This window comes from Panthera tigris, chromosome B3, assembly GCF_018350195.1.
Source record: "Panthera tigris isolate Pti1 chromosome B3, P.tigris_Pti1_mat1.1, whole genome shotgun sequence".
Lineage (NCBI taxonomy): Eukaryota > Metazoa > Chordata > Mammalia > Carnivora > Felidae > Panthera > Panthera tigris.
The window spans coordinates 52,676,964-52,703,736 of NC_056665.1; the positions used below are offsets into that span (position 1 = coordinate 52,676,964).

The following is a 26,773-nucleotide window of genomic DNA, read 5'->3' on the forward strand; positions in this document are numbered from 1 at the left end:
CTTCCTATCTTTAAGGGTGGACACTGGCCTGCTGTGGTTCACACTACAGGCCTCTGGAAGGCCTGCCCATGGGGCTCCTCTCACCATGGCCATTCCAAATCACAGGGAAAGGTTTTACTAGCTTCCCCCTTCACACTGAGATGGTTGCCAGACCCAAGGCACCTGCTTAGCACAGCAGTGACCACAGGGGACGTAGCTACACATTTCCCAAAGTCTTGCCAATTGAGGAAAACAAAGAAGCCCTCAAATAAAAAATCCAGATAGGAATATTTCAGAAAATGAGGTCTGGTTCTGCTGCTTTAGAAAGAGCTAGTAAAAGAAACAGCTTCATAAGCCTGATACAGTCAGGCCTGGTGCCTGTGAGGTCTGTGGTCCTGATTCTTTCCCTCTCTTGTTCCCATCAGGGACTTCCCAGGGCTTGGGATTCATGCCAGCCACAGCTTCAGGGCCAGACAGGAGCTCTGGCCAGAGGGAGTGTGACTCCCCTTTTCCTTGGGAGCTAGGAATACTTGGCTATCCTTTAGCGATGGCCTGAGAGGGCCTAAGCTCTCACATGTGGAGCTGGGATCTACCAACTATAATAGACAATAAGCTAGTTGCTCAGTGAGGCCAGCTGAGTGAGAACCTGACCAGCTACACTAGCTGTTTCTGAGAACAGCCTGTCGATCAGTTTACCAAATGTTGCACTGGCCACAGCTTTGAGGCCTCAGTACCCTCCCTATGTGTACAGCCTCTGCAGCTGCCCCTGCCACCAATTATTGGGCCAGTCCCAGGATACTTAACTTGGAAAGGCATCTTTCTTCACGTGTTCCCACTAAACAGCAGCTTGGTCTAGTCCCATTTATTTGGTGCATTTCAACTTTGAACTATGGCATGGCAACCTTAAAAAATTAGAGTAGGGATGGAAAATGGGTTTGATTTCAAGTGCTAATTCTAATCAATTAGTACAGCTCTCTGGAACACCAGGAAAGAATTACATGAGGCCATGCTCAGTGGCGACTGTGATCCATTATTAATGTCTGCCTGGGTGCAGGATTAGTAGTGACTAGTGCTATCACTGGGTTTGGAGTCACTTGGCTATAAGGAGAACAGGCACTGTGGATGTGAAGCACCTCAGCCCTAATAAGCAGTTCAGTAATGTGATAGTTCAGAGATTTTCCAGCAAGCCCATATGCAGAGTCCACTGGAAGTGAAGAATAACCCAAGAATCTGCCTTCTTCAGGACACCTGCTATTCCAGCAGATATGCTTCTGAGGTCCTAAGGAACTCTGGGCTTATGGTCAGGATGCACCAAGAAAAGCATGCTGTTTACCCAAAAAGCACAAACTTGGCACTAGTAAAAACGCCTAGCTACTTTACCCAGTGAATTGCCCTCACTTTGCCTGAGAGGTTACAGATGGTACACATCTGTCCTTGTCCCCATAGCAACGGCAGCTGCATCCAGAAAAAGGAGCAGGGATGGAGTTTCACAGTCACAACTGGAATAGCCTCAAGTCATAGCTCCTGCTTTTTCAAAGATGAGTCCAGTGTAAATCTAGACCTTGTTCTCAGGCCTCAGGCCCCAAGCCTGGAGTCTTCTCTGGGAGCCCCTCCTGCCAGCATCTTCTTGGGGCTCTGGACCAAGGCTCTCTGCCCTTCCCCCTGTAGTTGCCAATTCGGTTCTGGGTCCTGTCACCTTCCTGCCTCGAGTCCAGAAACCTTGGTCTCTCCCAAGGTACCACCTCACTCTGCAACTTGTACTTTTCACACCTAAGTTTTAATTGAAGAGCTTTCTATGTAAAGGGGGACCCAATTTCCAGCTGGCATGAAAGGAGAAGGTGCTGGCTTCTGAAAAGATTTTGAGGTACCGAAGAATAACCTCCTCCACCCATTTCCAGCACATATTTGATCCCCTCCCCCAGTCTTCTCTAAGTGGTCTCAACAGCTCCACCTGCATTCACTGAACAGCCTGGCTCTCCTTCTATCACGTCTATAATAAATATCAAAAAGGAAGAGGCTTTTCCTGTACCTCTCAACAGGGCTTTTGTGCCTGTAATTCCATCCATCTGAGCATTTTTCTAGCGCTCATTACTGTCACACGGGGGAACTCTGAAAAGGACTTCCAAAGATGGGAGAAAGGTGCTTAAGACACAAGAGTTTCAGAATGAAGGACCAAGCTGTTCTGAAGATATTTAATTTTCTGTGAGGGCTGAAATGTGACTTGAGTAATTCAATTAGCATTTCCCAAGAAGCCACAGGATTACAGCTTTTCTCTTTAACATCAAACTAAGCAAACAAGAGTCAGATTTGAACGCAGGGTAAGTGTCTTTCTTACCAGCCCACCAACCTTGATTTAATCATTTACAGAAATGATAGGTTTAGTCATTCAACAAACTCCCATTGCGCTCCTAATGCATGGTAGGTACCAAGCAGTTCTGGGGAGAATACTGCAGTACTGGACAAGGTTTCTTAGAACTGGATGCACACTGCAGGGGTTCTTTTTTTTTTTTTTAAAGTTTATTTATTTATTTAGAAAGAGAGAGAGTGCACAGGATAGCGGCAGGGGTGGGGGAGGGGGAGGTGGGCTCAATCTCACAAACTGTGGGATCATGACCTGAGCTGAAATCAAGAGTCAGATGCTTAACCCACTTAGCCACCCAGGCACAAGGAAACTGCAGGGTTTCTTAACCTCCAGCAGTGCTGCCTGGTCAACAGGGACCTCCCCAGAGCCTGAGGCCATAGGCAAAGGCTCAACAAAAGCTTCACCTGGCTTCAAAGTCTTGTGGTTATGTTTCAAAGTTCATGACCATAAAATACTCTTAAATACAGAGAACAAACTGAGGGTTGCTGGAGGGGAGTGACAGGCATTAAAGGGGTGATGGGCATTAAGGAGGACGTCATATGTAAGAGATATGACATGGGTGTCATATGTAAGAGATAAATCACTGGGTTCTACTCCTGAAGCCAAGACTACACGGTATGTCAACTAACTTGAATTAAAAAAAAAAGAAAAAAGAAAAAATGTATATGGCTCACGAGAGCTCTGCATTTACTTCATATTAGATTTTTAATGCAAAAATAATCTCCCCATTTCCTCAGAATGGAGGAGAGGTAGTCAATGCTGTGTCTGAAATCAGGCTCTGTAGGCCCATTCTTGGGCCTGGACAGAGCCTCCCTCTGCCTGGGGTGCAACACATTGGGTGAATGTTCTGGGGTCTGTGTTCTTCCTTTTCCCAAGCTTCTAAACACAGAAGGCAGGCACCCCTCCCCTCAGGCAAGAGGCAGGACTCTGTTAGACTCAGGTGTACACGAACATATCCATAGCACTCTCCTCCTCCCCTGCCCAACCCATCAGCCACTCTGTGTCCCTTGGCTTGATGTGCCTCAGGGTTGATTTCCCTCCCTCCTGTTTCTTTGTCCTTGATGCATCAAGTGGAGGGGAGCTGTGCATGACATAACTTCCCATCTCACGTAGCACACAGTAGGCCCCACACACAGAGCACTCTTCATCAAAAGTGTTCTGATTTATCAGTAGTTTGCTTCTAGAACTTTCCATTTATGCCATACATATGATGTAAGGAAAGAATTACTTCTGCTAAGGTCTCTTTCCTTCCTTTCTTTTCTCTTTTAAAAATTAATGTGAATAAGGAAAACATCTATGGCCCCAGTTCAAGGTACCACACGTTTCTAATTACCCAAGACCCAGTTATTTTCCATGGCTATATTTCTATGGCAGTACTAAAAAATGTTCTTTTTCATAATTATATTACAATTGATTTTCAGTTCATTAAAAACATCTGGTAAAAGTAAACCAACATGTGTTTTTATCACCCGCAGTTTTCCCAGGTGTTCATTCTGCTCTGGCCCTTTGGCTACCACACGTGTTTGTGGTGTGAGCCACTCCTGCTCAGTTCGAGGCTGGCCTACCTGTCAGGCAGATGCCCTTGGTGCTGTTACATAGATCCACCATCACTCGGATCTGCAAAGAGAGAGGATGATTAATAGCAGCACAGAAGACAGTGGACCCCAAACTTGCCCTTTATCCAGGCAAGAAGCAAGCAATGAGAAAGATTCACAAAGTAACCTCAGGAGGATATTCAAAAGTCTGAGGAAAAGTTAATGTAGAACTGAAAAGGAAACTCTTAAATGATCTCAAGATATGTGATGACAGAAGCTCATCTGTCAATATTGTCAACTGATCTCTTTGACTTCTATCCTCTGAGAAGACAAAGGATGGCGAAGGAATTGCTCAATCCAATTTTCAAGGTTGTATTGAGCCAGCCCTCCAGCATCTGAAGGGCCCAATCTGTGTGTGGGTTGAGTAAAGAGGGCAGGCTTTGTGGTTGGGAGTGTGCACTTACTAGCTGGGTGAGCACAGACATGGTACTTAACCTCTGGACACTTGGGTTTTCTCTGGAAATGTAACTACTCTGAGCACTTGTCTTGAGTTCTGCCCCTGGCACATGGATGCTGCCCAGATGATAGTAATTTTCATGTCACATGGATACTGTCCACTCGTCACTGGATGGCCCATCTGTGATAGGTGGTCACTGCAGTGTGGTATTAGCCTGGTATCTGATTTCCCCACACCAGCTTTGCAGTCCCTTCCCCAATCGACTCTCCATGCTGTGCCCAGTGAGTGTCACAAAAAAACAAATCTGACTGGGTCAGCCCTGATTCACATACTGTTGTGATTCTTTGCTGCTCTAAAGATAGAACAAAGCTCCCCCTTCTCTGAATTCATCTCATACCACTCCCCTTTCCCTATCTGTCTCCCAGCTATACTTTGCCTCAGTTTGCTCATCTATAACATGGAGATGGAAATAGTGCTTATTTCTTAGGACTGTTGTGAAGAGTAAGTGAAATGATTATATGTGAAGTTCTTGGAGCAATGCCTAGCATGTAGGAAGCACACACAAACATGTTTTCCATTTGGTGGAGGCAGCATAGACTATAGATAGGAGCAAGGATTCTGAAGTCACCCTGCCTATATTTGAATCATGGCTTTGCCACTCACAAGCATTGTGATCTTGAGGAAGTTATTTAACCTCTCAGTGCTTCAGTGTTCTTATCTGTAAATGGAGCTAATAGCACCTACCTTATAGCATGGTTATATGGATTAAATAAGCAAATACATGCAACACATTTAGAACAGGGCCTGACACATGGTAATCACACTCTATATATGCTACTGTTTTAATGGTTCCTTAAATATGCCAAGAATGACATAGTTTATTAATTTACCATCCAATTGTTTTCAATTTACAGACTCAGTAATTTTTAGACCCAAATTAATGTGACATTTCAAAACCGTGGAGAGAAAACTTATTACTTAAGAAATGAATTTGAGACAGCTGGATAGACATCTGGGTTAGATATATGGGGGATAAACAAAAAGTTTAATCCTTACTTCACTCATTACACTAAATAAGTTCATTAAACGATATTGATAAAACATTTAGAAGTGAAAAACAAATTCATAAAAGTACTGGAAGAAAACTTGGGGAAAAAATTTATAATGGCATTGGAGTAGGAAAGATTTTTCCAAGAAAGAAATGACCCCCATACTATATATATAGGAAGGATGTATAAATTTGACTGTCTAGTAATTTAAAATTTCTGCAAGAGGTAAAATACTACAAGTGATAACAAATGAGAAACATAGACCTTGAACAATAATTACGAAGGGCTAGTATATAAAGAGCTGTTACAAAGCAATACAGAACAAGAAACTAAAAGGAAAATGGGCAATGGACCCAAACAGGAAGTTCAGAGAAAAAAACCAACAGTGCGCATTTTCATTTATAGTTAAAGAAATAAATTCAAACGATGAAAGGCTATTTTCCACCTCTTAAATTTGTTAATAAAAAGACTAGCAGAGCATATTATCATGGGAGTGTCAGGAAAGCAGAACTCCCTTTTTTCCCCCAAATTTTATTTAAATTCTAGTTGGTTAACATACATTGCAATATTGGCTTCAGGAATAGAATTCAGTGATTCATCACTTACATACAACACCTAATGCCCATCACAACAAGTGACCTCCTTACTACACATCACCCATCTAGCCCATCACTCACCCACCTCCCTCCATCAACCCTCAGTTTGTTCTCTATCACTGAGTCTCGGTTTGTTTCCATCTCTTCTCTTTTTGCCCTCCTTCCCATACGTTCATCTGTTTTGTTTCTTAAATTCCACATATGAGTGAAATCATATGGTATTTGTCTTCCTCTGACTGACTTATTTTGCTTAGCATAATACATTCTAGTTCTGTCCACATCATTGTAAGTGGAAATATTTCATTCTTTTTGATGGCTGAGTATATATACACATACACCACATCTTCTTTATCCATTCATCAGTCAATGGACATTGGGGCTCTTTCTATAGTTTGGCTATTGTTGATATGCATGAAAGCAGCACTCTCTTACTCTGCTGATCAAGTGTAAAGGCATGGTATCTCTTTGGAGGGCATTTTGACAGTAACTACTAAAATTTGAATGGGTCTACCTTCTGCACTTTGGGATTTATTCTTCAGATATATACACACAAGGAGATAGAAGTAGAAATATGGTTGCTGCAGAAATGTGAGCAAGAACAAAAACAACCCAAATATTTATCAGAGGGGTCTGGTTAAATAAAGTGTAGCATACCCACAAAATGAAATACTGTGAAAAAGAATGAATTTAAATCTGTAAGAATGATATTGAAACATCTCCAAGATAAATGAAAAAATGCAAAGTATAGAGCAGCATGTGTAACATACTTTAATTTATGTAAAAGATTTTTGTGCATGCAAATGTTTCCATATGCTTCTCTCTTGCTGCTTTCGAGACTCTCTGTTTTTGGCTTTCTTGAATATTTATGGAAAGAAACCTAAAAAGCCTCAAGTGAGGATGAATGGAGGGCTAGGGCAGGAGGAAGCTGTACTAAGCATGATATGCCCTTTTGCTTCATTGGAAATTTTCACTGATTATGCTTTCAATTAAACTCTTGTTAAAAAGAATTATTTTTAAAGATTTTTAAGTTATCTTTACACGCAATGTGGGGCTTGAACCTACAACCCCAAGATCAAGAGTTGCATGCTCTACTGACTGAGCCAGCCAGATGTGTCTAGAAAAACATGTTTTGATTTGAGGGGAAAAACTGTTTTGACTTCTACCTAGGTTTATTCCATTTGCTAGGAGATCCAGACTAAAACTCACGCTGTATTTACTTCTTGTCAAGTATGTCAACAGGTATCTACTGACAGCTTTAGAAATTTATTGTGAAATGTACATATCACAAATACACCAATGTGTACAATTTCAAGATGAATAATAAAACAAACATATATATCTGACCCCCCAGGTAAAGAACTGGAGGTGCTTCTCCCCATAATGCTCCAGCCCCACCAACTCTCTGACACAAGGTATATTGTGCAATATGCCTCTCCCTCTTATACAAGTAAGAACATAGAAGCTTAGAGAGGTGACATCATTTACTCAAGGTTCCATCACTTGTAGTGGAAGAGCTGGACTCAACTCCAGCCTTCCTGTTTCCAGGTCTGCTGTGCTTTCTATTATGGCTCTGATGACTATCTCAACCCAACCAGACAGAAGAAATTTTGACTTACCATTTTAGTCATTTTCATAAATGAATGTAATCAGCTGCACTATGGACAAAATTTATTATCTTAAAAAATGTATAATTGCCCATTGAGAGAACAAAATGTTTCATTTGTTGCCTGGGGGATCACGGCTGAAGGAGTCATTTGAAACAACAGAAGCATCAATAGGGAAAATTAGCCTTTATCTTTCATATACTCACTGTCAGTCAAAGACAGTGAAGAAAGAGTTTTCATTTCCTGACCTTTTGGCTCCATTTATATGCTAAATGTCAATTTAGATATTTACCAGTAAATTGTGTTAATCTTCACACAAGAATATTCTTTTAACAGACTTGGGCTATTTAAGATTGTATCACAGTGAAACATATGGTATGAAAAGGTATGGCCATAAGAAAGTCAAAAACATTTTTTCCTGATGATAATGATTAAGAATTTGGAACAAAATAAGAGAATTCAAAATTGGTTGTCACATAATCTAGATTGTCAAATTAAGGAATCACATTTGACATAGAGAGCTTTTTAAATCTTAATTTAGGACTTGACAATGGCAAAGCTGGAAGAGGCCTTACAGCTCATTGTCCTGAGGGGTGTCAGGCACAATCCATCTATGAGGTGGCCCTGCTCCCTCCCCAAGTCCATCTTCTACCACTTTCCCCCTGTCACTCTGCTCCAGTCACATTGGCCATCATCACTAGTCTTGTCTGTGCCTCTAGGCTGTGCTCACATCTTCACTGAAACCTCAGCTCAAATGTCACCCCTTCAGGAACACTTTCTCTGACTCCCCAGCTGAAAATAGCCCCAGTGGCCACTCTCCATCACCTCACCTGGCTCTTTGTTTCTGTAATGCTCATTGTTATCTAATATTATCTTACTTACATCTGCATTTATTTATTACTTGCTCCTGAGTGGAAGCATTTTGAGAGAATTTGCTGTTTTGTTTCTATCCCCTATGCATAAAACAGTGTCTGTTCCCAGACCTAGAACTTCTCCCCTGGGGAGATAGAGTTCAAGAAGGAAAGTATGTCAGTGGTCTCCAAGGGAGAGCTTACCTTGACAGAAGGTGACAATAAACTGTTAACCTGGGTTTATGATGTGAGAATCTGATGGTGTTAGGAAGAGGGTGGGTGAGGTGCAGAAACAGATCCACAGCAGTGGTGGGAAGTTCCTCCCAACCCACAGATGCCATTTGGGGGACACACTGTATGGGAAAAAATGGCTGTCACCCTGAGTCACAAAGAATGGTACCTCTGAGAGCTCAGGCTTAGTGCACCCTTGGTCAACGGGTCACCGAGGTGGAATCATCTCCCCAGAAGAAACACCATGGCTCGTCAGGTCATCTCCCCAGTGAGAAGATCAATACAGTAATGGACAGGGACATATCACATTGTATGGGGACTTATTCTTAGCGGTGACAACATGCGGTACTGATGAGAGAAAAGACAGTCAAAATGGATCCTACTACTGGCCTAACTAGACCTTCCAGTTTTCTCTCTGGACACAGAACTGGTGTTGCTGGATTAAAAGATCTCATGGGATCTTGAACAATCTATAGGCAAAGAAGAGGCCCCAGGAGAAAAATAATGAATTTCCTGCTAACTTGGCATCAGACAGCAAATGCTGGCTTTAAATTCAACTGAAAAGAGATGGGACATAATTTGGCAGTATCCATTAGAAAGAAAATGCTGTGAATTGGGAATCTCACTTGTAGGAAGAGTATACAAGTGTTAAAAAAACAAAACTCTACCAAGTAAATTTGAAGATCTGATTGGCTTTATTAAACAATTCATGAATTGGGCAGCATCTCTTCAAGCAAGTAGAGGGAAGCTTTGCTAAACAAACAAACAAACAAACAAACAAACAAATGATTTTAAAGGCAGAGGAAGGGCATTAGAAAAAAGAAGAAAGGAATTTATCAGCACAGAATGCATTGTGTAGGCAAGGTTGCCCTCCTAAGGGGAGCAGAAGGGGTCTATCAGTAAATGTCCTAGTACTGATCAGGGAATTCCATGTTGACTGGCTAAAGGTTACATTTTTGGGGTGGGGGGGTGGAGTTCTGGGGTGGGAGGTGAAACTGCTGTTAGGTTAGGTATTAACCTTGGTTTGCTGACTTGACCTAAGTGATGCTATTTGGGGGCCTGCAGTTGTCTTTTTAACAAATCCCCCCCCCCCCTTTGCTTGGACTCTCAGCTCAACTGAGAGATGTGGTCAAAAGTTAAGGCATTAGCATCACTCTCAGCTACTGCTCTGAAATTCTTGCAGTTTCTGTTGTTCCTTTCTATGGTCCCCATAGGTCATGATGTTTTGGCTTTATCTCTGTCACATTCACAGGTGATAGCTTCAGGCTTACATTCTTTAAGTTGGTCAAACTTTTGGCTCCTTTTTTGACAATCCAGTCTTAAGGAGATCATTTACTTGATGGCTAGTGGCTGTGAACATACATTTAGAGTTTTTGAAAGAATACCAGGGAGATTATTATGATTACTAGAAGCAGGATAATTCCTAATTTTTGGAGTGCATTTTGAAGCCATGGTCCCCAATACCCAAACCAATCAGAATCAAAAAAAAAAAAAAAAAAAAAAAAAAAAAAGACCCCACTGAAGGAGTACCCTAGTAAGCTAAGTTGTTTCAGAATGGGCTGAGGCCCCAAGAGGGACCTTGGGCCAAGTCCTTGGGTCCCTCATCATGACGTTTCTTGGTTTTGCTCAAGAAAGAATTCAACAGCAAGCCATTTGGAAGAGGAGACAAAGATTTATTAAGTAGAGAAGTAAGAAAGGAACTATGTCACAAAGTAGCAGTCTCTCCTCCCAGAGGGGGAAGAGGATCCTCCTTTTCCTGTAATGAAGAACTTTGTAAGTTTTTAAAATTAACTAACCGTATAGGGAGGGGCTTACTCTTTAACTTTGGGCTTATCATTTACATGGGGAAGTTAGTTTTTCCATTGTCCTAGGGTTGTGAAATTACCTACAGGGAGCAATTTTAAGAATGTCTAGACTTTGTGGCTTTTACTGCTGGAGGGAGGAGGGTCTTGTGGTCTTCCATGAATCAGATCTCGTGACTTTTTTTTAAGACTTGCTGTCTTTTAAGTTAACGTTCAGCCTAAAACCAAAATGGCTTTACTTTAGTCAACTTGTCGCCTGCATCTCCCTTTCCTCCTGCCTCAAATGTACAGCACGTGGTATTGGCCATAGCACAGACACCTCCCTGCTCAGCTAAAAGAGAGCCAAGGGATATCCCATTATCAAAAACAACTTTGGCCGGAGAATCTAAGGATCTTTGCTGGGCAGTATTGCTTTAGCAGCAGATTCTGCAATAATTTCTAGAATTCAGAAGTTAGCCTTTACATTTATCCCTAACCAGGGGAGTAGGGCAGTCAGAAGATCTCCTAGCCTATTCTAAATTCCAGAGGTTGCCCCCCTTAACAACAGCCTTGGAAATGAAGATGAGGCCATTATCTTTCAGGCCAATACCAGAATAAAGGTAGGGAAAATAAGGAGAAAGGGTTTCATGTTTAGTTAAAGTAAGAAGTCTTGATCTGTCCTCTTGGGTAGAAGCAGTCTACCTGGATTTCAGATACTTCTCTTCCTTGTCAATTTGATTTAAAAGTCTCAAGATTCTGTACAAGTGAAGCCTTCGTGAGCTGTGTGGTGTGTGCCCATGATGTGTATTGCTTCTAGTTTTGTAGCAGTGACAGTGGTCAGGAGCACTCGGTGAGATCCCCTTTCCAGTGGGGCTTGAGGGCTGTCTTTTTCTGATGATGTTTTCAGAACACCCAATCACCAAGCTCTAACTTGTGGCCAGTTTAGATTCTCTGAACTGGATCTCAGAAGAATTTTTTTTTTAAAGTTTATTTATTTATTTTGAGAGAGAGGAAAAGAGCACAAGTTGGGGAGGGGCAGAGAGAGAGGGAGAGAGAGAATCCTAAGCAGGCTCTACACGGAGAGCGTGGCTCAATCCTAGGAACTGGACGGTGAGATCAAGACCTAAGCCAAAACCAAGAGTCAGACATTTAACCAACTGAGCCACCCAGGCACCCCTGGGAAGGCTTCTTGAGTTTAGACAGTAGACTGACAGTAGCTGGTCATACTAGCATGGGATGACAGGGGAAATGATAAAATTTTAAGAAGTCTGTAAAGTTTTTGCTAAGGCTCATATGATTTTTCCAGTGAAGTGGGTGCCTCAATCACTGGAGATCACGGAAGGTATAACCCAAGTGGGAAATGTACTTTTTAACTGTTTCTTCGCTATAGTGAGGGCATCAGTCTTGCAACAGGGGAAAGCTTTAGCTCCTCTGGAAAACACACATATAGTCACAAGAACATATTATAACCCATAGTAAGTGGTAGTTGAATGAAGTCCAGCTGCAGGTATTAAAAGGGTTCAGAGGGAGGTCTGAGGTCTCTGGGAATAAAAACAGTTTTTTTTTCAGGATTATGGACCTGACAAGTCAGAGAGGGCTAGACTGTGCAATTTGATATAAGTCTCCCTATCAATGTCTATTCATAATTTGAGTCATCTTAAATGCACTTGGTGGGGGAAGGAATGAAAAAAAATTTTTTAATTTTTTTAAGTTGCTGAGAGGAACCAAGCCATCTGAGGTTTCCCATAGCCCCAACTGTTCATTTCATTTACAGCCATTGCTTACCCATCTTAGTTTCTCTGATTTAGGAGCAGACTGTTGCCATATTATAAGGACATCAAGGTGGCAAAAGTCTGGCAATGAGGGGCCATTTTTGCTGAAGCAGAAGAGACTTTATCCACATGCACTATGATCTTTATAGCCTGTTGCCAGTGCCTTTGCATGAAAGCCACCCTGATCATATATTAACATTTCTTTCTAAAGATCTCCTTCCCCACAAACTCTCTACAAGTTTATTTTTTACATTTAGATTTTGTCTTACAGTTTTTCTCTTTAAATAATCAGCCCTGGTTTAGGAAATTACTTTCCTTTCCCTCAACAAAAAAAAATGTATTTTTTGTTACATAAAGGTGCCCCTTTATGGTGCAGTTTTTCAATAAAGCACCAAACGTGTTTACTAACAGACCCAAACTTATCTTTAGTTTCTCTGTAATAAAACAAAAGTAGATAAACCTATGTTCAGTATTTAATGTTTCATTGTTTTATCTTATTTGGAAATGATCTAGATATTCAATGAATTTAACTTAACTCATCACTTAGTTTCAGGTTACCAAAGCCTTCAGGATACCAAAAAGATTTGGGGAAACTATTTTTAAGTACACACACCATAAAATATAATTGTTGTAAAAAAAATATGTATCTATGGGGCACCTGGGTGGCTCAGTCGGTTAAGTATCCAACTTCAGCTCAGTTCATATCTCATGGTTCATGGGTTTGAGCCCCATGTCAGGCTCTCCAGCTCAGAGCCTGGAGCCTGCTTCAGATTCTGTGTCTCCTTCTCTCTGTAACCCTCCCCCACTCATGCTCTGTCTCTCTTTCTCTCAAAAAGAAATAAACATTAAAATTTTTCTTTAATTTAAAAAATTAAAAAATATGTATCTACAAACTCTTATTTCACTTACATCTAAATTATTTGCTCCCAATAATTACATTTAGATTACCTACGAAAACTTTAGGAGACATCAAAGTCAGCCACTCTCCTACTAAGCTATTGTTTTTTTTTGTTGACAGATCCTGCAAGAGATAATATGAACTTAACTTGTCCAGTGAAGTCAGATAGAGTAAAAGTTTTATATTTATATTTAATGTTGATAACTCTATAGACATGTTTGTTTTAATTAAATCATCAACCTTAAGCTAGCTTTTATAGAGAATATTTTCCCAGATCATGTGAACTTAAAAAACATTTGGGGGAGCCTGGGTGGCTCAGTCAGTTAATCATCTGACTCTTGATTTCTGCGCTCTCAGTGCAGAGCCTGCTTAGGATTCTCTCTCTTTCCCTCTCTCTTTGCCCTTCCACCAGTCATGCTCGCTCTCTCTCTCTCTCTCTCTCTCATAATAAATAAACATTAAAAAAATAAATAAAAACATTTTGGTTAGTTTCTATCTTTCTGAGATAACTAAATAGAGCTCTTTTACAAATTAACTTTAGCAATTCCATCTAAAGATAGAAAAATATCCCACATTTACAACATATATATTGGATGCACATGCAGACAGATGTAAAGGCCTTATAGTTATAAGTATTTGTGGAGAAGATTTTTCAGATTCATATTTGTCCCTGGAATTAAATAGGCTGTGCTAGAGTTTGTGCATTTAACCATTTGTATTTTAACCATTTGTATTTTAAAAAGGCTTTGCTCGGGGCACCTGGGTGGCTCAGACAGTTAAGCACCTGACTTCAGCTCAGGTCATGATCTCATCATGGTTCATGAGTTTGAGCCTTGAATCAGGCTCGCTGCTGTCAGCACAGAGCCTGCTCTGGATCCTCTGTCTCCCTCTCTCTGCCCCTCCCCTGCTCATGTGGAGGGTGGGGGAGAGAGAGTGCTCCCTCACTCTCTCTCTCAAAAATAAGAATAAACATGAAAAAAAATTTTGCTTCTTGAAAATTTCAAAGACCACTGGATTTTAAATCCCTTTTCTGGGATGAGATTAAGTATCCTTCAGTCTCAGGTAATTGTGGACTTTGTTTATATTTCAAAGACACGATAAAATGTACACATCAAGGAACAGAGAAAGAATATAAGTTCTCCCAGGAAGGGCTTGGGTTTCCTAAAGCCAATAATCTACAAGACAAACAAGAAAAGTTTTGGATTTGGTAAAGGAATAGGTGAATTTTTAATTGCCTCTAGAGCTAACTTTGGTTTTGTAAAAAATATATAACATTTGGATAATGGCTCTCAATTCCTCCGAGTTAAGCTATAACTTAAATGACATCATAGATTGATTCACCTATGCAACTACATTATTCTTAATTGGTTTCTTTCCTTTTGGGGACAAAGTTCCAATTTTGAATATCTCTGGCAGTACTGCATAACTCTCCTGGGTATAAGACAAGGGGGTGCAAAGAGTATTGCCTTCCCCAAATCCAGAGCCTCTCTCAAACACAGCCCAAAGAAAGAACCAGCAATCTGCTTGTCCCAGTCAGGAAGAAAGCAAAACCCATTTATGTAAAACAAGACAAGCCAGGAGGCAATAAATATCCTTGGGAAAGAAGGAATCAACAAACAATGGTTTTGGATTTGGAAAGGAAGGCACGGCATATTTTATTTTCCTCTCTTGAGGAGGGTACTACAGACAGACATTCAGAAGAGCTGTTTCTGGTAAGAATTTTCACCTCTCACTGACTTATGCCAATGCTTCTCAGGTTCCCTCTGCAGGCTCTGGTATCTACCAGAGTATCCCCTTGGCTGTTGCTGGGTTTTTTTGTTTGTTTTTAGAAAGAGAGCACTCAAGTAGGGGAGAGGGGCAGAGAGAGAGAGAGAGAGAGAGAGAGAGGGAGGGAGGGAGGGAGGGAGGGAGAGGAAGAGAGAGAATCTTAAGCAGGCTCCATGCTCAGTGCGGAGCCTGATGCAGGGCTCGATGTCACAACACTGGGATCATGATCTGAGCCAAAATTAAGAGTCAGACGCTTAATGGACTAAGCCACCCAGGTGTCTGCCCTTGGCTGTTTAAAGGAATAATGAGCAGTTTGCAAGAAAACTCCTCAGTTTTGTCATCTTTGGAAGGGGTCGATTTGGGGGCCCTCCTTTGAAGGTAGATATGAGGGTGTCTCTAAGGCCATTAATTTGGCAGCCTTTTGTTTACATTTGCATATTTTTTTCACGGTGGAAAAACAATTCAGACACAGGATTAGTAGAATGAGTACTTAGAGGAAATGGGAGCAGTCAGAGTCTCCATCAATAACTAAGACTTCCACTTGATAATTAAAACTGGTATCCCATTCTGTTTAATTTGGGAGACCTCACTTTCAAGTGTACCTCTTAAATGATCTTATCTAATTGGAACATTCCCTACCATGGCCATTATATTTCTAGGCTGCAATTCCTCTGAGAGCTGGTAGCAGTTTCGTAGGACCCTATCAAGTGGAGTTAACCTACATTTCTGTCTGGCCATGTGTAGCCACAATTGGGGTACAACTCACATTTCTGTTTGGCCTTATTTTGGGGTCTGCCACCTGATGGTGACCAAGCCAAGTTCTTTAGGACATAAAATAAGCTTGCATACTTTTATGACTTCCAGGACCAAATTGTAAGATATAAAATAAGCAACTGTGCTAGAAGGTAGAATACTTAACTCTTTAGAATTTAAGGATCCCATTACTAAGTCTTTATTTACACAAAACAGGACAAAACAAACATGACCACCTGAATGCAGCAGCAGGAACCAAAAGATTTCTCCATCGATTGGCCAAGAGAAGACCGTGTATGCCACCAGCAATTCCCATTGTGGACTAAACCAGCAAACCCCAGTAAATGGGGACTGTGGACTGGACCAGAACTGGGAAGGGACTCCAAATTGGCACTGTGGACTGAACCAAGAGCTAAGGACTGGTGATCTGTTAGAGCCTCCTGTCAGTCTACCCTGACCGGATAACCCTAGACTAGAAAGCCAATTAGATCAGGAGCTCTAACGCAAAAAAAAGCAGAGCTCAAACCAGGAAGGACTCACCAGCGGCCCTCAGAAACGGCAAGAAAGACAGTGAACTCAAAGGGCTTGCAGGGTACCAGGACTGTGTTTCTGGTTGTCCCCAAAATGCCATCAGAAGTCAGCTTTATATCCTACTGCTGCCACCAAATCTGTTAAAAAACAAAATTCAACTGAGTAAATTTGAAGATCTAATTGGCTTTAGTAAATGATTCATGAATCAGGAGCATCCCACCTAGCAAGCAGAGGGGAGCTCTGTTGAGCTAAACAAAAGAAATAAATTCAGAGAGAGGGCATTTAAAAAAAGAAGAATTTATTAGCACGGAATGCAATGTGTAGGCAAGGTTGCCCTACAATGTGTAGGCAAGGGGAGCAGAAGGGGTCTATCAATAAATTTCCTAGTATTGGCCAAGAAATTCCATGTTGACCGGCTAAAGGTTACATTCCTTGGAGGGGGTGGCGGGTTGAAAGTGCTGTTAGGTTAAGTGTTCAGTCTCGGTTTGCTGACGTGGCCTAAGTGATGCCATTTTGGGGCCTGCAGTTTTCTTTTTAACAGAAGGGTATCCTGGACAAGAATGTTCATGGCAACATCGTGATGGCAAAAGCACTGGAACAACCTAAATGTTCATCAGTAAGGCAGTTGTTAAACAGATGAAAACAAATGAGGTAAAATGATATACACTCATCTGATAGAGGGCCTTAGCGTACTGCTAAGCAAGGTGCATTTGCAGCCACAACAGACAATACAACTTTCTGGTTAAAAAGGGATATTTAGGGGTGCCTGTATGGCTCAGCTGGTTAAGCATTCGACTTTGGCTCAGGTCAGGATCTCATGGTTTGTAAGAGTTCAAGCCCCACACCAGGCTTACTGCCATCAGCGTGGAGCCTGCTTCAGATCGTCTGTTCCCCTTCTCTCTCTGCTTCTTCCCTGCTCATGCTTTCTCTCTCTCTCAAAATAAATAAATAAACATTTTTTTTAAAAAGGATATCTTAGACATGTCTGGATAAGCACAAAAAAAAGTTGGGAGTGTCATGAGATTCTTTTTTCTCCTGGTGACTGAGATCAAGTCAATAAGAAAGATTTTCACTTCATAGTATATACAGTTTTAAAAAATTGTCACTTTGTTAGGTTTTTAGTAATTTAGAGGGAGAGATGTGAGCATGCAAACATTATGTGAACTCAAAAGATGGATCTAATGGCCCAGCTTTCCCTGGAACCCAAATATCATGCCTTCACAATTACTCCCATCACTTGGAATAACTCAGACAGACCCCTGTTGCTTCTAGACAAATGACCATAGAATGAACTAGAACAGTTGTCTAGTCCAGTGATTTTCAGAGTGTTCATTAGTCATAAGATTTTTCTTTTTCCCACATAAATTGCCAAACCCCAAAATATAAAACAAACAAAAATGGAGCTACTCTGGGTGAACTAGGGTGATGTTGGCCTTATTTATCTGTAAAATGAGAGGTTTGGACTAGACATGATTTCAAACTCTGCTCCAACCAGAGGATGGGGGAGAGGAGGTAGGGAGGGACACCCAGAGACCTAGAGTCAGCGGGAAGAGAGGGAAGAGAAAGCTGAGGACCAGAGAGAACAAGTGGAGTATCTGGCCCAGTTTCACTCAGCTGGCTTCCAGAGCTGAGTGCTATTTTCTCCCACAACTACCTTTACATACTGCTGAGCCTTTGCAAAAGGAACTGTCTCAATTCCACTCAAAATGCAAATTTTTGCTTTTGTTTAGTTTTAATATGAATAGGGCATTAGATTTTCACTAGTTGAAGATACATCAATCTTAAGAAATCTTTTCTGTGCAAAAGTGAAAGGTTTAATGAAAAGTATGTCTTGTCAGCACAAGGATTGCTAAATGCAGCAAGTCCCCACTGTTCATCTGAACACAAAACTGTGTGGTGGTTGCCTGGCTACCCTCTTGACCTACCTTCCTCACACCTTCTACTCTCAGGACTGATTCATGAAAAAGAGAGCAAACCTGCCCATCCACACCAGTTTGTTCTGGTTTGAGCACTGCTTAAACAATGTGTGCTGCTGAGGCTTCTCTGTAGCTCCCCCAGTACAGGCTCTAGTTTGCTAGCTAAAACACTGTTTAAATTCCAAGTTACCTTTCAGATCTGACCTATTCTGTAACTTAAATTCCATTTTTCTTAGACAAATGAATACTCGTTAGGACTCTGCAATTATGCAAATTGCTGTTATTATGCACATACAAATGATCCTTCAGAAACAGCTCCTGAGAGCTGATAATCAGCCTACCATTGACTGTAGAGATAGGGCTGTGAATGTAGTGGTCCAGCTGCTGGAGAGTTAGACCACAGGTGTTGGAGGAATCCCTCATGCAGGCCAAAGCTGGGGTAAGTCACCCTGGACTCAGCCCTGTGAAAGACGAGAATTCACACTGGGGCCAAGACATGGTATGACAATCTTGCAATTCCCAGTGGGAAGATGGACTTTGCCTTTTATGGGGGTGAAATTCTTGAGTATGACCTTGTTCCTGCAGGCCCGCAGGAGGATCAGCCAAAGGTCCAGGCATTTGTCAGCTCAGATGATCACTCAGATGAGTGATCCTGTCAGTTTATCCTGACTGGAATCCTGAGGGTCCAACTAAACCCTGCCCAGGTCTTACCCCAAAGACCTCCGTTCCCACTGACTGTTCCCGGTTTGAGCCCAGCAGCATTACCATATGGCTGGTTGTTGGCACACTTTTTCATGTGTTGCTCTGGCTTCTCAACCAGATGGTTCTTATTGGTAGGGACTGTTTCATCCTTTTTCTGTATGCCCCGTTCACTCCTTAGTTCTCTTTCCCAGCATTAGAATGGCATTAGGCACAAAGTAAGTACTCAATAAACACTTCATAATTGGTTACTCAATTAGGAGGAGAATATACTCCTCAAACAATTATATTATTCCTTTCCAACCAGCAGTAACATTGTTTTATGAGAAATGAACATCTAGCATGTGGTTACCTATCTCTCTTTGTGACTGCTTGTTTAAGATAACTTTATTTTGGAAGACATGCCACTAATGCCTAGAAATAGGAGCATGGAGCTGCCAGGATTATCCTGGACATGATCCCTGAGACATCACTATCCCCTTCCTGTCCGGATCAACATCACTACAAAACCAGAAATAATAGATATTCCCCCTGGTATGCAGGGGAATAACCTAGACCTTTAATGCTGTCTTGAGTAGAGGCACCTGCATGAGCTCTGCACCCAGCTGGTTAGGGCTGGGTCAGCTAGGCCGAGATGGGGATGCTGACGTGAAAAGGAGTCTCAAGCATCAATGAAAATCCAATGCCATGGGGAACCATGCCATTCACCAACAACTCTTGCTTTACCAAGTGGATTAGGATGGATATGGAGGCCAGTCTGCCCTCCAAGGAGCAGTGGTTGGACTACTTCTCCCTCAGGCATTTATTTTGCAGAGCTATAGAACTGCTGGAGACAGTACAGCCTCCTGCCACTTTCCTTCTTACCCTGCCTTAGTCACTGCCCGGATTCTAACAAAATGCTAAACAAATAATTAAAGAGTGTTGGTTCAGAGTCCACCCACAAGCCTTGGCCAGCCCTCTGGCACGCAGTCACAGAAGCAGCTGGGGTTGGGCTCAGGATTCATTGACAGTCCCAGTTGGAAGAGGTGGTTCCAGCAAACATCCTCACCCAGTGTCTCCAGCAAAATTGCTTTCAGCTGGGATCAGGGCCTCAGGACATTTATTAACACTGAGAACATATGAAAATGTGCAGTGCAAGTCCCTGAAGGAGCAATTCCTCCCCCAAGTGTGCTTCAAGGCCTTCTTCAAGGCTCTGACCTCAGGTCAAACAGTGGTGGCAGATATCTGTTGTTTCTTGTTGACTGCACAGGACTTAGTACAAGTGCCCCAGACCCTTGACAAAATAGGACTCATGACAATACTTACCCTAGGAAGCATCTGGGAAGAGTAATAAAGTCATGATAAAAACAACTTTATATGTTTGTATTGGTGTTTTATAAAGATATCATTTCATGATTTGAACATAAACGAGCTGGTTCTGATTTCTGAAAAATCATTAATTCATACTATTTAATAAAAGTATTTGACTAAAGTCTAATTGCTATCTTTAAAATGGAAAACAGAGTAGGATTTATAGAAATAGCCAGACATAAATTGATAAGCTCCCTAACCCATTAAACAGAAGTTGCTATTGGTCATTACGACCCCCTTCTTAAGCCTTTCCCTTCTCCCACCAGGTGCCTCTCAGGCACCAACAAGCCCCAGGTTCTCAGTCTTGTCCTGTGGGCAGTTCAAGCAGCTGCATCTCAGGAATGGCCAGACCTTTTGGTTTTCCTTATGTTGATAGGCTGGGTCAGAGTTTTTGGCAGTAAGGAGCCCTCCTCTCATGAATGGGCTTACCCAACTGCAGAACCAGAAACTTGGGCCACTCTCTCAGAAACACATTCTGCCAGTATCTCCTGTGCTCACATCTTTCTTCCATCAGGTGCAAACGCAGTCAATGTGACATTGAATCTATCTGAGACAATTCTCCCCCCAACCCCAAAATTCAAAAGAAAGAAAGAAAAAGTAGCATTTTAAGTCAAGTTACTAATCTCAAATCCTTGCCCTTACTTTAAGAAGTTGTTTTGTAGTGAATTGCCTATTTTCAAATCCAGCAATCTATTAACTAATTCTGGCCAATTGTTTCTTAAAGGGGAAAGAAAGGTTCCTTTTATCTCTGTATAGTTAAAACACATGCAAATGTGTTGGAACAGCTTTCAAATGAAATTATACGTAACTATGAGTAAATAGAGGTGATGATTTGATCTTAAGATCTTAAGATAGGGAAGAACATTCTAAGCATAAAAGAAAAAGAAGAACCCATAAATGAAAGGCTTTACAGATTTTACTACCTGAAATGAAAAATGTTCAACTCCCAAAAGGTGTGGTGTAAAGAACACAGGCTTTAGAGTCAGATTCAACTCCATCTGACCTGAATTCCATTTTTTTCACTCACCAGCTTTGTGATCTTAAGCACGATGTTTAACCTCTGTAAACCTCACTGACCTGTCAGCCATGTGGAAGTTACCCAAGGCTGTGTGTTTTCTACTCCTTGATATAAAGAGTGCCTAATTGAGCTATAAGCCCCCCAAATAAGGTAAAATCACAATGTCTAGCATCCAATAACAAATTACCAGAACCTGCAAAGAAGCAGGAAAACACAACCCATAATGAGGAAAAAAATCAATCAAGTGAAACTCACGCAGAAATGATACAAATGAACGCATTAGTAGGCAAAGACAATGAAACATTTATTTTAACTGTATTCCAAATGTTCAAGAAACTAAAGCAAGATTGAACATGTTAAATAGAAACATAAAAAATATAAAAAAACACCTAATTCAAACTTTTAGCAATGAAAATTACAATGTCTAGATGGAAAGTACACTGAATGGGACTAAAATCAGATTAGACATTGCTGAAGAAAGATTAGTGAATGTGAAGACACAGCAATAGCAACTAGCCAAAATGGAACACACAGAGAAAAAAGACATAAAAAGTGAAGAGATCATCAGTGAGCTGTGGGACAGCTCCAAGTAGCCCAACACATATGTAATTAGAGTCCCTGACTGGCAGGCCTAGAGAAGGGGTCAGAAAAATAGTTGAAGAAATAATAGCAGAAAACTTTCCAAGATTTCAAGAAAACTATAAATCTGTATCTCCAACAAGCTCAACAAAACCCAAGCACAGGAACCATGAAGAAAATGACACTAGGGCATATCATAATAAAACTGCATAAACATGTATTAAAGGGAAAATCTTAGGGGTAGCCGGGGGTGGGGGGAGACACAATCCATACAGGGGAACAAAGACAAGGATAACAACAGTCTTCTTCTTGGAAACAAAGCAAGTAAGAAGATGGTGGGATAACATCTTTAAATTCTGTATTCACAGTTTCTGTATTCAAAATAATTTTCAACAACAAAGGCAAAGACTTTCAGATATTTTTATGTCAACCCATATCATGCTTGAGCTAAAACAAAGCACCTGCTGTTCAAGTCCCTTCTTGCCTCTACCCAGTACTTGCCTTGTGAAGTCCTGTCCATCCTTCTAGCCTTGGCTCAAATGCTGCCTCTTTCTTGACACCTTTCTTGATCGCCCACTGGATTTTCATCTTATTTCTCTTAGAATCCTATTATCCTTTGCTTTGTGTCACAAGTTTTTGAGGATTTGTCTTTTTCTTCCCACTAGCCAATAAATTTGTTGGGGATTCCTTTCCTATTCTTCCTCATCATCCACAGTGTGCACCCACACTGGCCAGAACAGGCAGTTAGCATTTGTTATATTGACTTACATATTACTTAGTTGCTAAAAGATTTCTTTTGAATTTATTTCTAAAATATTTCTGAATGATTAGAAGTACCTATTTATTTATCAGCAAACACTTGATAAGCTGGGCTCTGTGCTTATAAAAGTAAGACAAAATCTTTGGGCACAAAAGGCTCACAATACAGTTAATTGGTTTAATCTAGTTATTTGTAAAAGAGGTTTTTTTTTTTTAAATGTTTTTATTTATTTTTGAGAGACAGAGCATAAGTGGTGTAGGAGCAGAGTGAGAGGAGGACAGAGAATCTGAAAGAGGCTCCAGGCTCTGAGCTGTCAGCACAGAGCCCGATATGGGGCTTAAACTCATTAATTGTGAGATCATGACCTGAGCCGAAGTAGGACACTCAACCAACTGAGCCACCCAGGCGCCCCGAGTTGTTATTTTTTTTTCCCAACAGTCTGAGTTTAATAAGGAGTGGATAGATTCTTGGTTAGAGCCTGCCAGTGTCCAGGTAATAAATATGATCATACTCAGCACTTCTGCTATTTTCTGGGGACACTTCCAACTGGGACCCCTTCCCAGACTCTGGTATGCATCTCCCTCTTGGACCTCTTCACTTGAACATCTCAAGGAAATCTCAGTGTTAACATGCCCCATACTGAACTCCTGATATTCCTCTTAAACAGTTACAGTTCTGCCATCTCAGTTAAAGGCAATTCCATTGGCTTGGCCACTAACCTTGAAGTCATTTAATATCTATTTTCCTCCTCACACCTATATTCAGATTGTGAGCAAATGCCATCAGCTCGACCATCAGATTTATCTAGGTACTGTCCACTTCTTATCATTTCTGCTGCCAGCACCCTGGTCTAAGCCACTATCTTATTTCATCTAGATTATCACCATAGGTATCTAAAAGGCCTTCCTGCTTCCACTGCCAACCCTGCCCCATACAGAATCTAGTGTCATCGCAGGGATTCACTGAAAAGGCAGGTCAGATCATGTCACTCCTCTGCCTGAAAGCCTCCAAAGACTCCCGATAAACGTCAGTGTCCTTACATCAGCTTGCAAAGCAATATGCGAACTGTTATCTGGCCCCCTCAATTATCTTTCTGACCTCCTTTCTGACCGGCTTCTCCCTCCCACTCACTCCGCTCCAGTTTCCTTTTTTGTGGCCTTTGCACTTGCTGTTCCCTCTGCCTGAATGGCCCTTCCCCAGATATTTACATGGCTCATTTCCCCCTTCTTCAAGTGTTTGCTCAAACATCACCTTCTCAGTGAGGCCTTCCCTACTCACATGACTGGTAATTGCATCTTCCTGTTCCCCCTCTTTAATCCCCACCCCTACTTTATCATTTTCCATAGCACTTATCACCTTCTAATACTGTATGTATTTTGTACTTTTGTTTTTGCCTGTCCTTCCCTTCCAGAACATAAAGTCCAAGAGGACAGGGATTTGTATGCTTCATTCTTACTGTCTCTCATGCACCCACAATAGTGCCTGGGACATAGTAGTTGCTCAGTAACCACATATTGAATGAATGAATCTCTGACAGGTGGAGCAGGCCTCTAAGTCTTATCAATACCATCTCCTATTTGGTGGCTAGCATGAATTCTGAGGAAAGAATTTAAAAAATGCTCTAGGACCCACCTTCAAAACTCTTAGCAGGACAAGAAACCAGATTCAGAAACTGACAGATACTTCACTTTAGATTTGCACTTGTTGAGTTGTGGATGAATTCTTCAGTAAAGAGGTATTCATCAACTACCTCACTAGAGGCACAGCGAAGAATGGTGAGATGTATTTAAGGAGACAAGGTGCCCAAAGGTGACAAATTGGAGACCAAAACTGTACACAGAGTTTTAGTTTGTGTGATATAGACAAATAAGTGCAGAAGGAGTTAGGAAAGAAAGAGATGAGTGTTTTGAAGTGAGCTGAGAATCACTTGTCTCCTCCTGGTCTCTAATGGAGTTTTCTGAAGCATGAATGTTGCCAGAATAATCTTTCACCAACTGTTAATAACAATATTTTGTGCTTACATTGTTCCCTTCAACAAGCATCTTCAGGTAATTTCTGATTTTTATCTAAGCATTCTTATCCTTACCTTATAGTCAGAAAAGTATACATAAACCATAGCAAGTAACTTGGCCAGTGTTGGGAAATGGACAAAGAATTAAACCATTATCTCAAAACTCTGCCCTGTGGCATTCTTTGTACATAGCAAAAACATTTGTGAAGATGTTTTGTCAACCTACTCTTTGCTCAGCCCCCTCCTCCCTCCTCCTTGTTTCAGGGAATAGCTGTAAGTGGTTACTCCAGAAAACATTTGGAGAAGGTCCTTAAGGGTGAGATGCTCACCCAAAAAATAATTATTGATGCATTTAGCATCAGAACACTTGCTGATTGGGACCACTGGTCTGAAAAACATGCTGTTCTGGGGCACCTGGGTGGCTCAGTCGAGTGAGCGTCTGACTTCGGCTCAGGTCATGATCTTGCATTTCACAAGTTTGAGCCCTGCATTGGGCTGTGCTGACAGCTCAGAGCCTGGAGCCTGCTTTGGATTCCATGTCCCCCTCTCTCTCTGCCTCCTCCAGCTCATACTCTCTCAATAATAAATAAAACATTAAAAAAATTTTTTTTGAAAAACATGCTGTTCTTATGGGGTTCAAAAAGATTTGGTCAATGAAGGAATGAATGAGTTCACATTGGACATGAATAAAGATATTTGTAAATTATGCTTCATATAATGAAATTCCCTAAATACACACACACACACACACACACACACACACACACACACACACACACACACATATATATATATATTTTTTTTTTTTCCTTTTGGATCCAGTAACCAGCAAAACAACTATCTGGGAAACAGCATTCTTTCTAGAGATCTGTGTGTTCCCCTAATCACCTGAGATTCCAAACTTTAGAGTCATCCTAGAATCTGCCCTTTCTCTGGCAAATTCTGTTGATTCAATCTGTATTGTTTTTATTACAAGGTGTCAAAATTCCCTGAAGCACAGAAAGGAAGTATTTGAGAAATACTGAAATATCAGTAATAATATGCTAACAGGTTTATTAACTTGTATACACCATGCTAAAGAGTTTACATAAATTATTGAATTGAATGTGACACCTAAGATACACACTGCTATCATTGCCTTCTTAAGGATGAGAGAACTGAGGCACAGAGAGGTTGAGTGAGCTGTCAAAGGTCACACACCTCAAAGGGAGTCAGGAATAAACACAGTATGATTCTAGCACTCAATCTAAAGGTTTTGGGTCTGCCTATTACTTTTCAGACTTGTGAAGACCTCTCACTCACAGAGAAGACAAGAGTTCTTAGAAGCAGGATGTTCTCCTTTCTCTGAATACTCTTTTCTTCCTCAGTTTTCCTTCCCTTCCCCCCCTCCCAACCTTTTCATCTCATATTCAGTCTCAAAACACATTCAGCATCCTCACTTCTAAATTAACCTGCTTCAGTGTTTCCTCAATCCTGCCAGTGATGACACCATCCTTCTCAGTATTGGATGGATCTAGACTAAATGGTTCCTTTCTCTTTATTATATCCAATTAGTTACCAGTTCAATTCATTCTTCTGTCTTGGTATTTGTAGGACATATATCTTCTTCTCCATTTCTGATGCCACCACCTTAGCCAGACATGAATCATTTCTTGCCTGGACTAAGGCAATAACTTCCTAATTTTCTTCTTGCCTCTGGTCCCTTTCCTGCCTTTCCTGCATTGCACTACCAGACCAGTGCTACAGAATGACTTTCTTCATGACTCCTTCCTGATAAAGGGTCTACAATGCTCCCAATTGCCCATCAGATTCAGACTCAACTTCTCAAAAGTGTAAATTCAAGGAATTCCACCCCCTCCCCCCAGCCCAAACTCCCCAATGCAGCAAGACCTCCTTGGTTCCTTGCTCTTCCAGCCTGGTACCATTTTCATTCCAGTCCCTTGAGCTTGGCTTAAGTTATGATCTGCCCTTGGAGTGATTTGACCTCCTTGCCTGCCCAAATCTTACCAGCCCTATATTGCTCACTTCACATTCTGTTTCCTCCATGATAACTTCCTTCATCACCTTAGTGAGAATTGATTTATCTCTTCTTGACTGCCCCAATGCTAATCACACAGCTAGCTCACTGTAAAGGATTTTTGTCTAAAGGGCTCCCTGTTCAGAGGGATTAATTCTAAGGTCCTCAAGTTTTGCCTAGAGGCATATTCCACCCTCAAGTAAAAATGATTCCAGACTCCAATACTCACACATTAGGTTACTGAAAAACCAGGGAAT

General features: G+C 41.3%; 1 protein-coding gene across 2 annotated transcripts in view; it reads right to left on the minus strand.

Annotated features, from left to right (window-relative positions):
- Positions 1–26,773, minus strand: part of GLDN (gliomedin) — a 59,802-nt gene that overhangs the window by 23,915 nt on the left and 9,114 nt on the right. For both annotated transcript variants that reach the window (XM_007081887.3, XM_042988854.1), the window contains exon 2: positions 3,907–3,958. In XM_007081887.3, the coding sequence (XP_007081949.2) occupies positions 3,907–3,958 (52 nt within the window). The remainder of the gene's footprint in view (positions 1–3,906; positions 3,959–26,773) is intronic.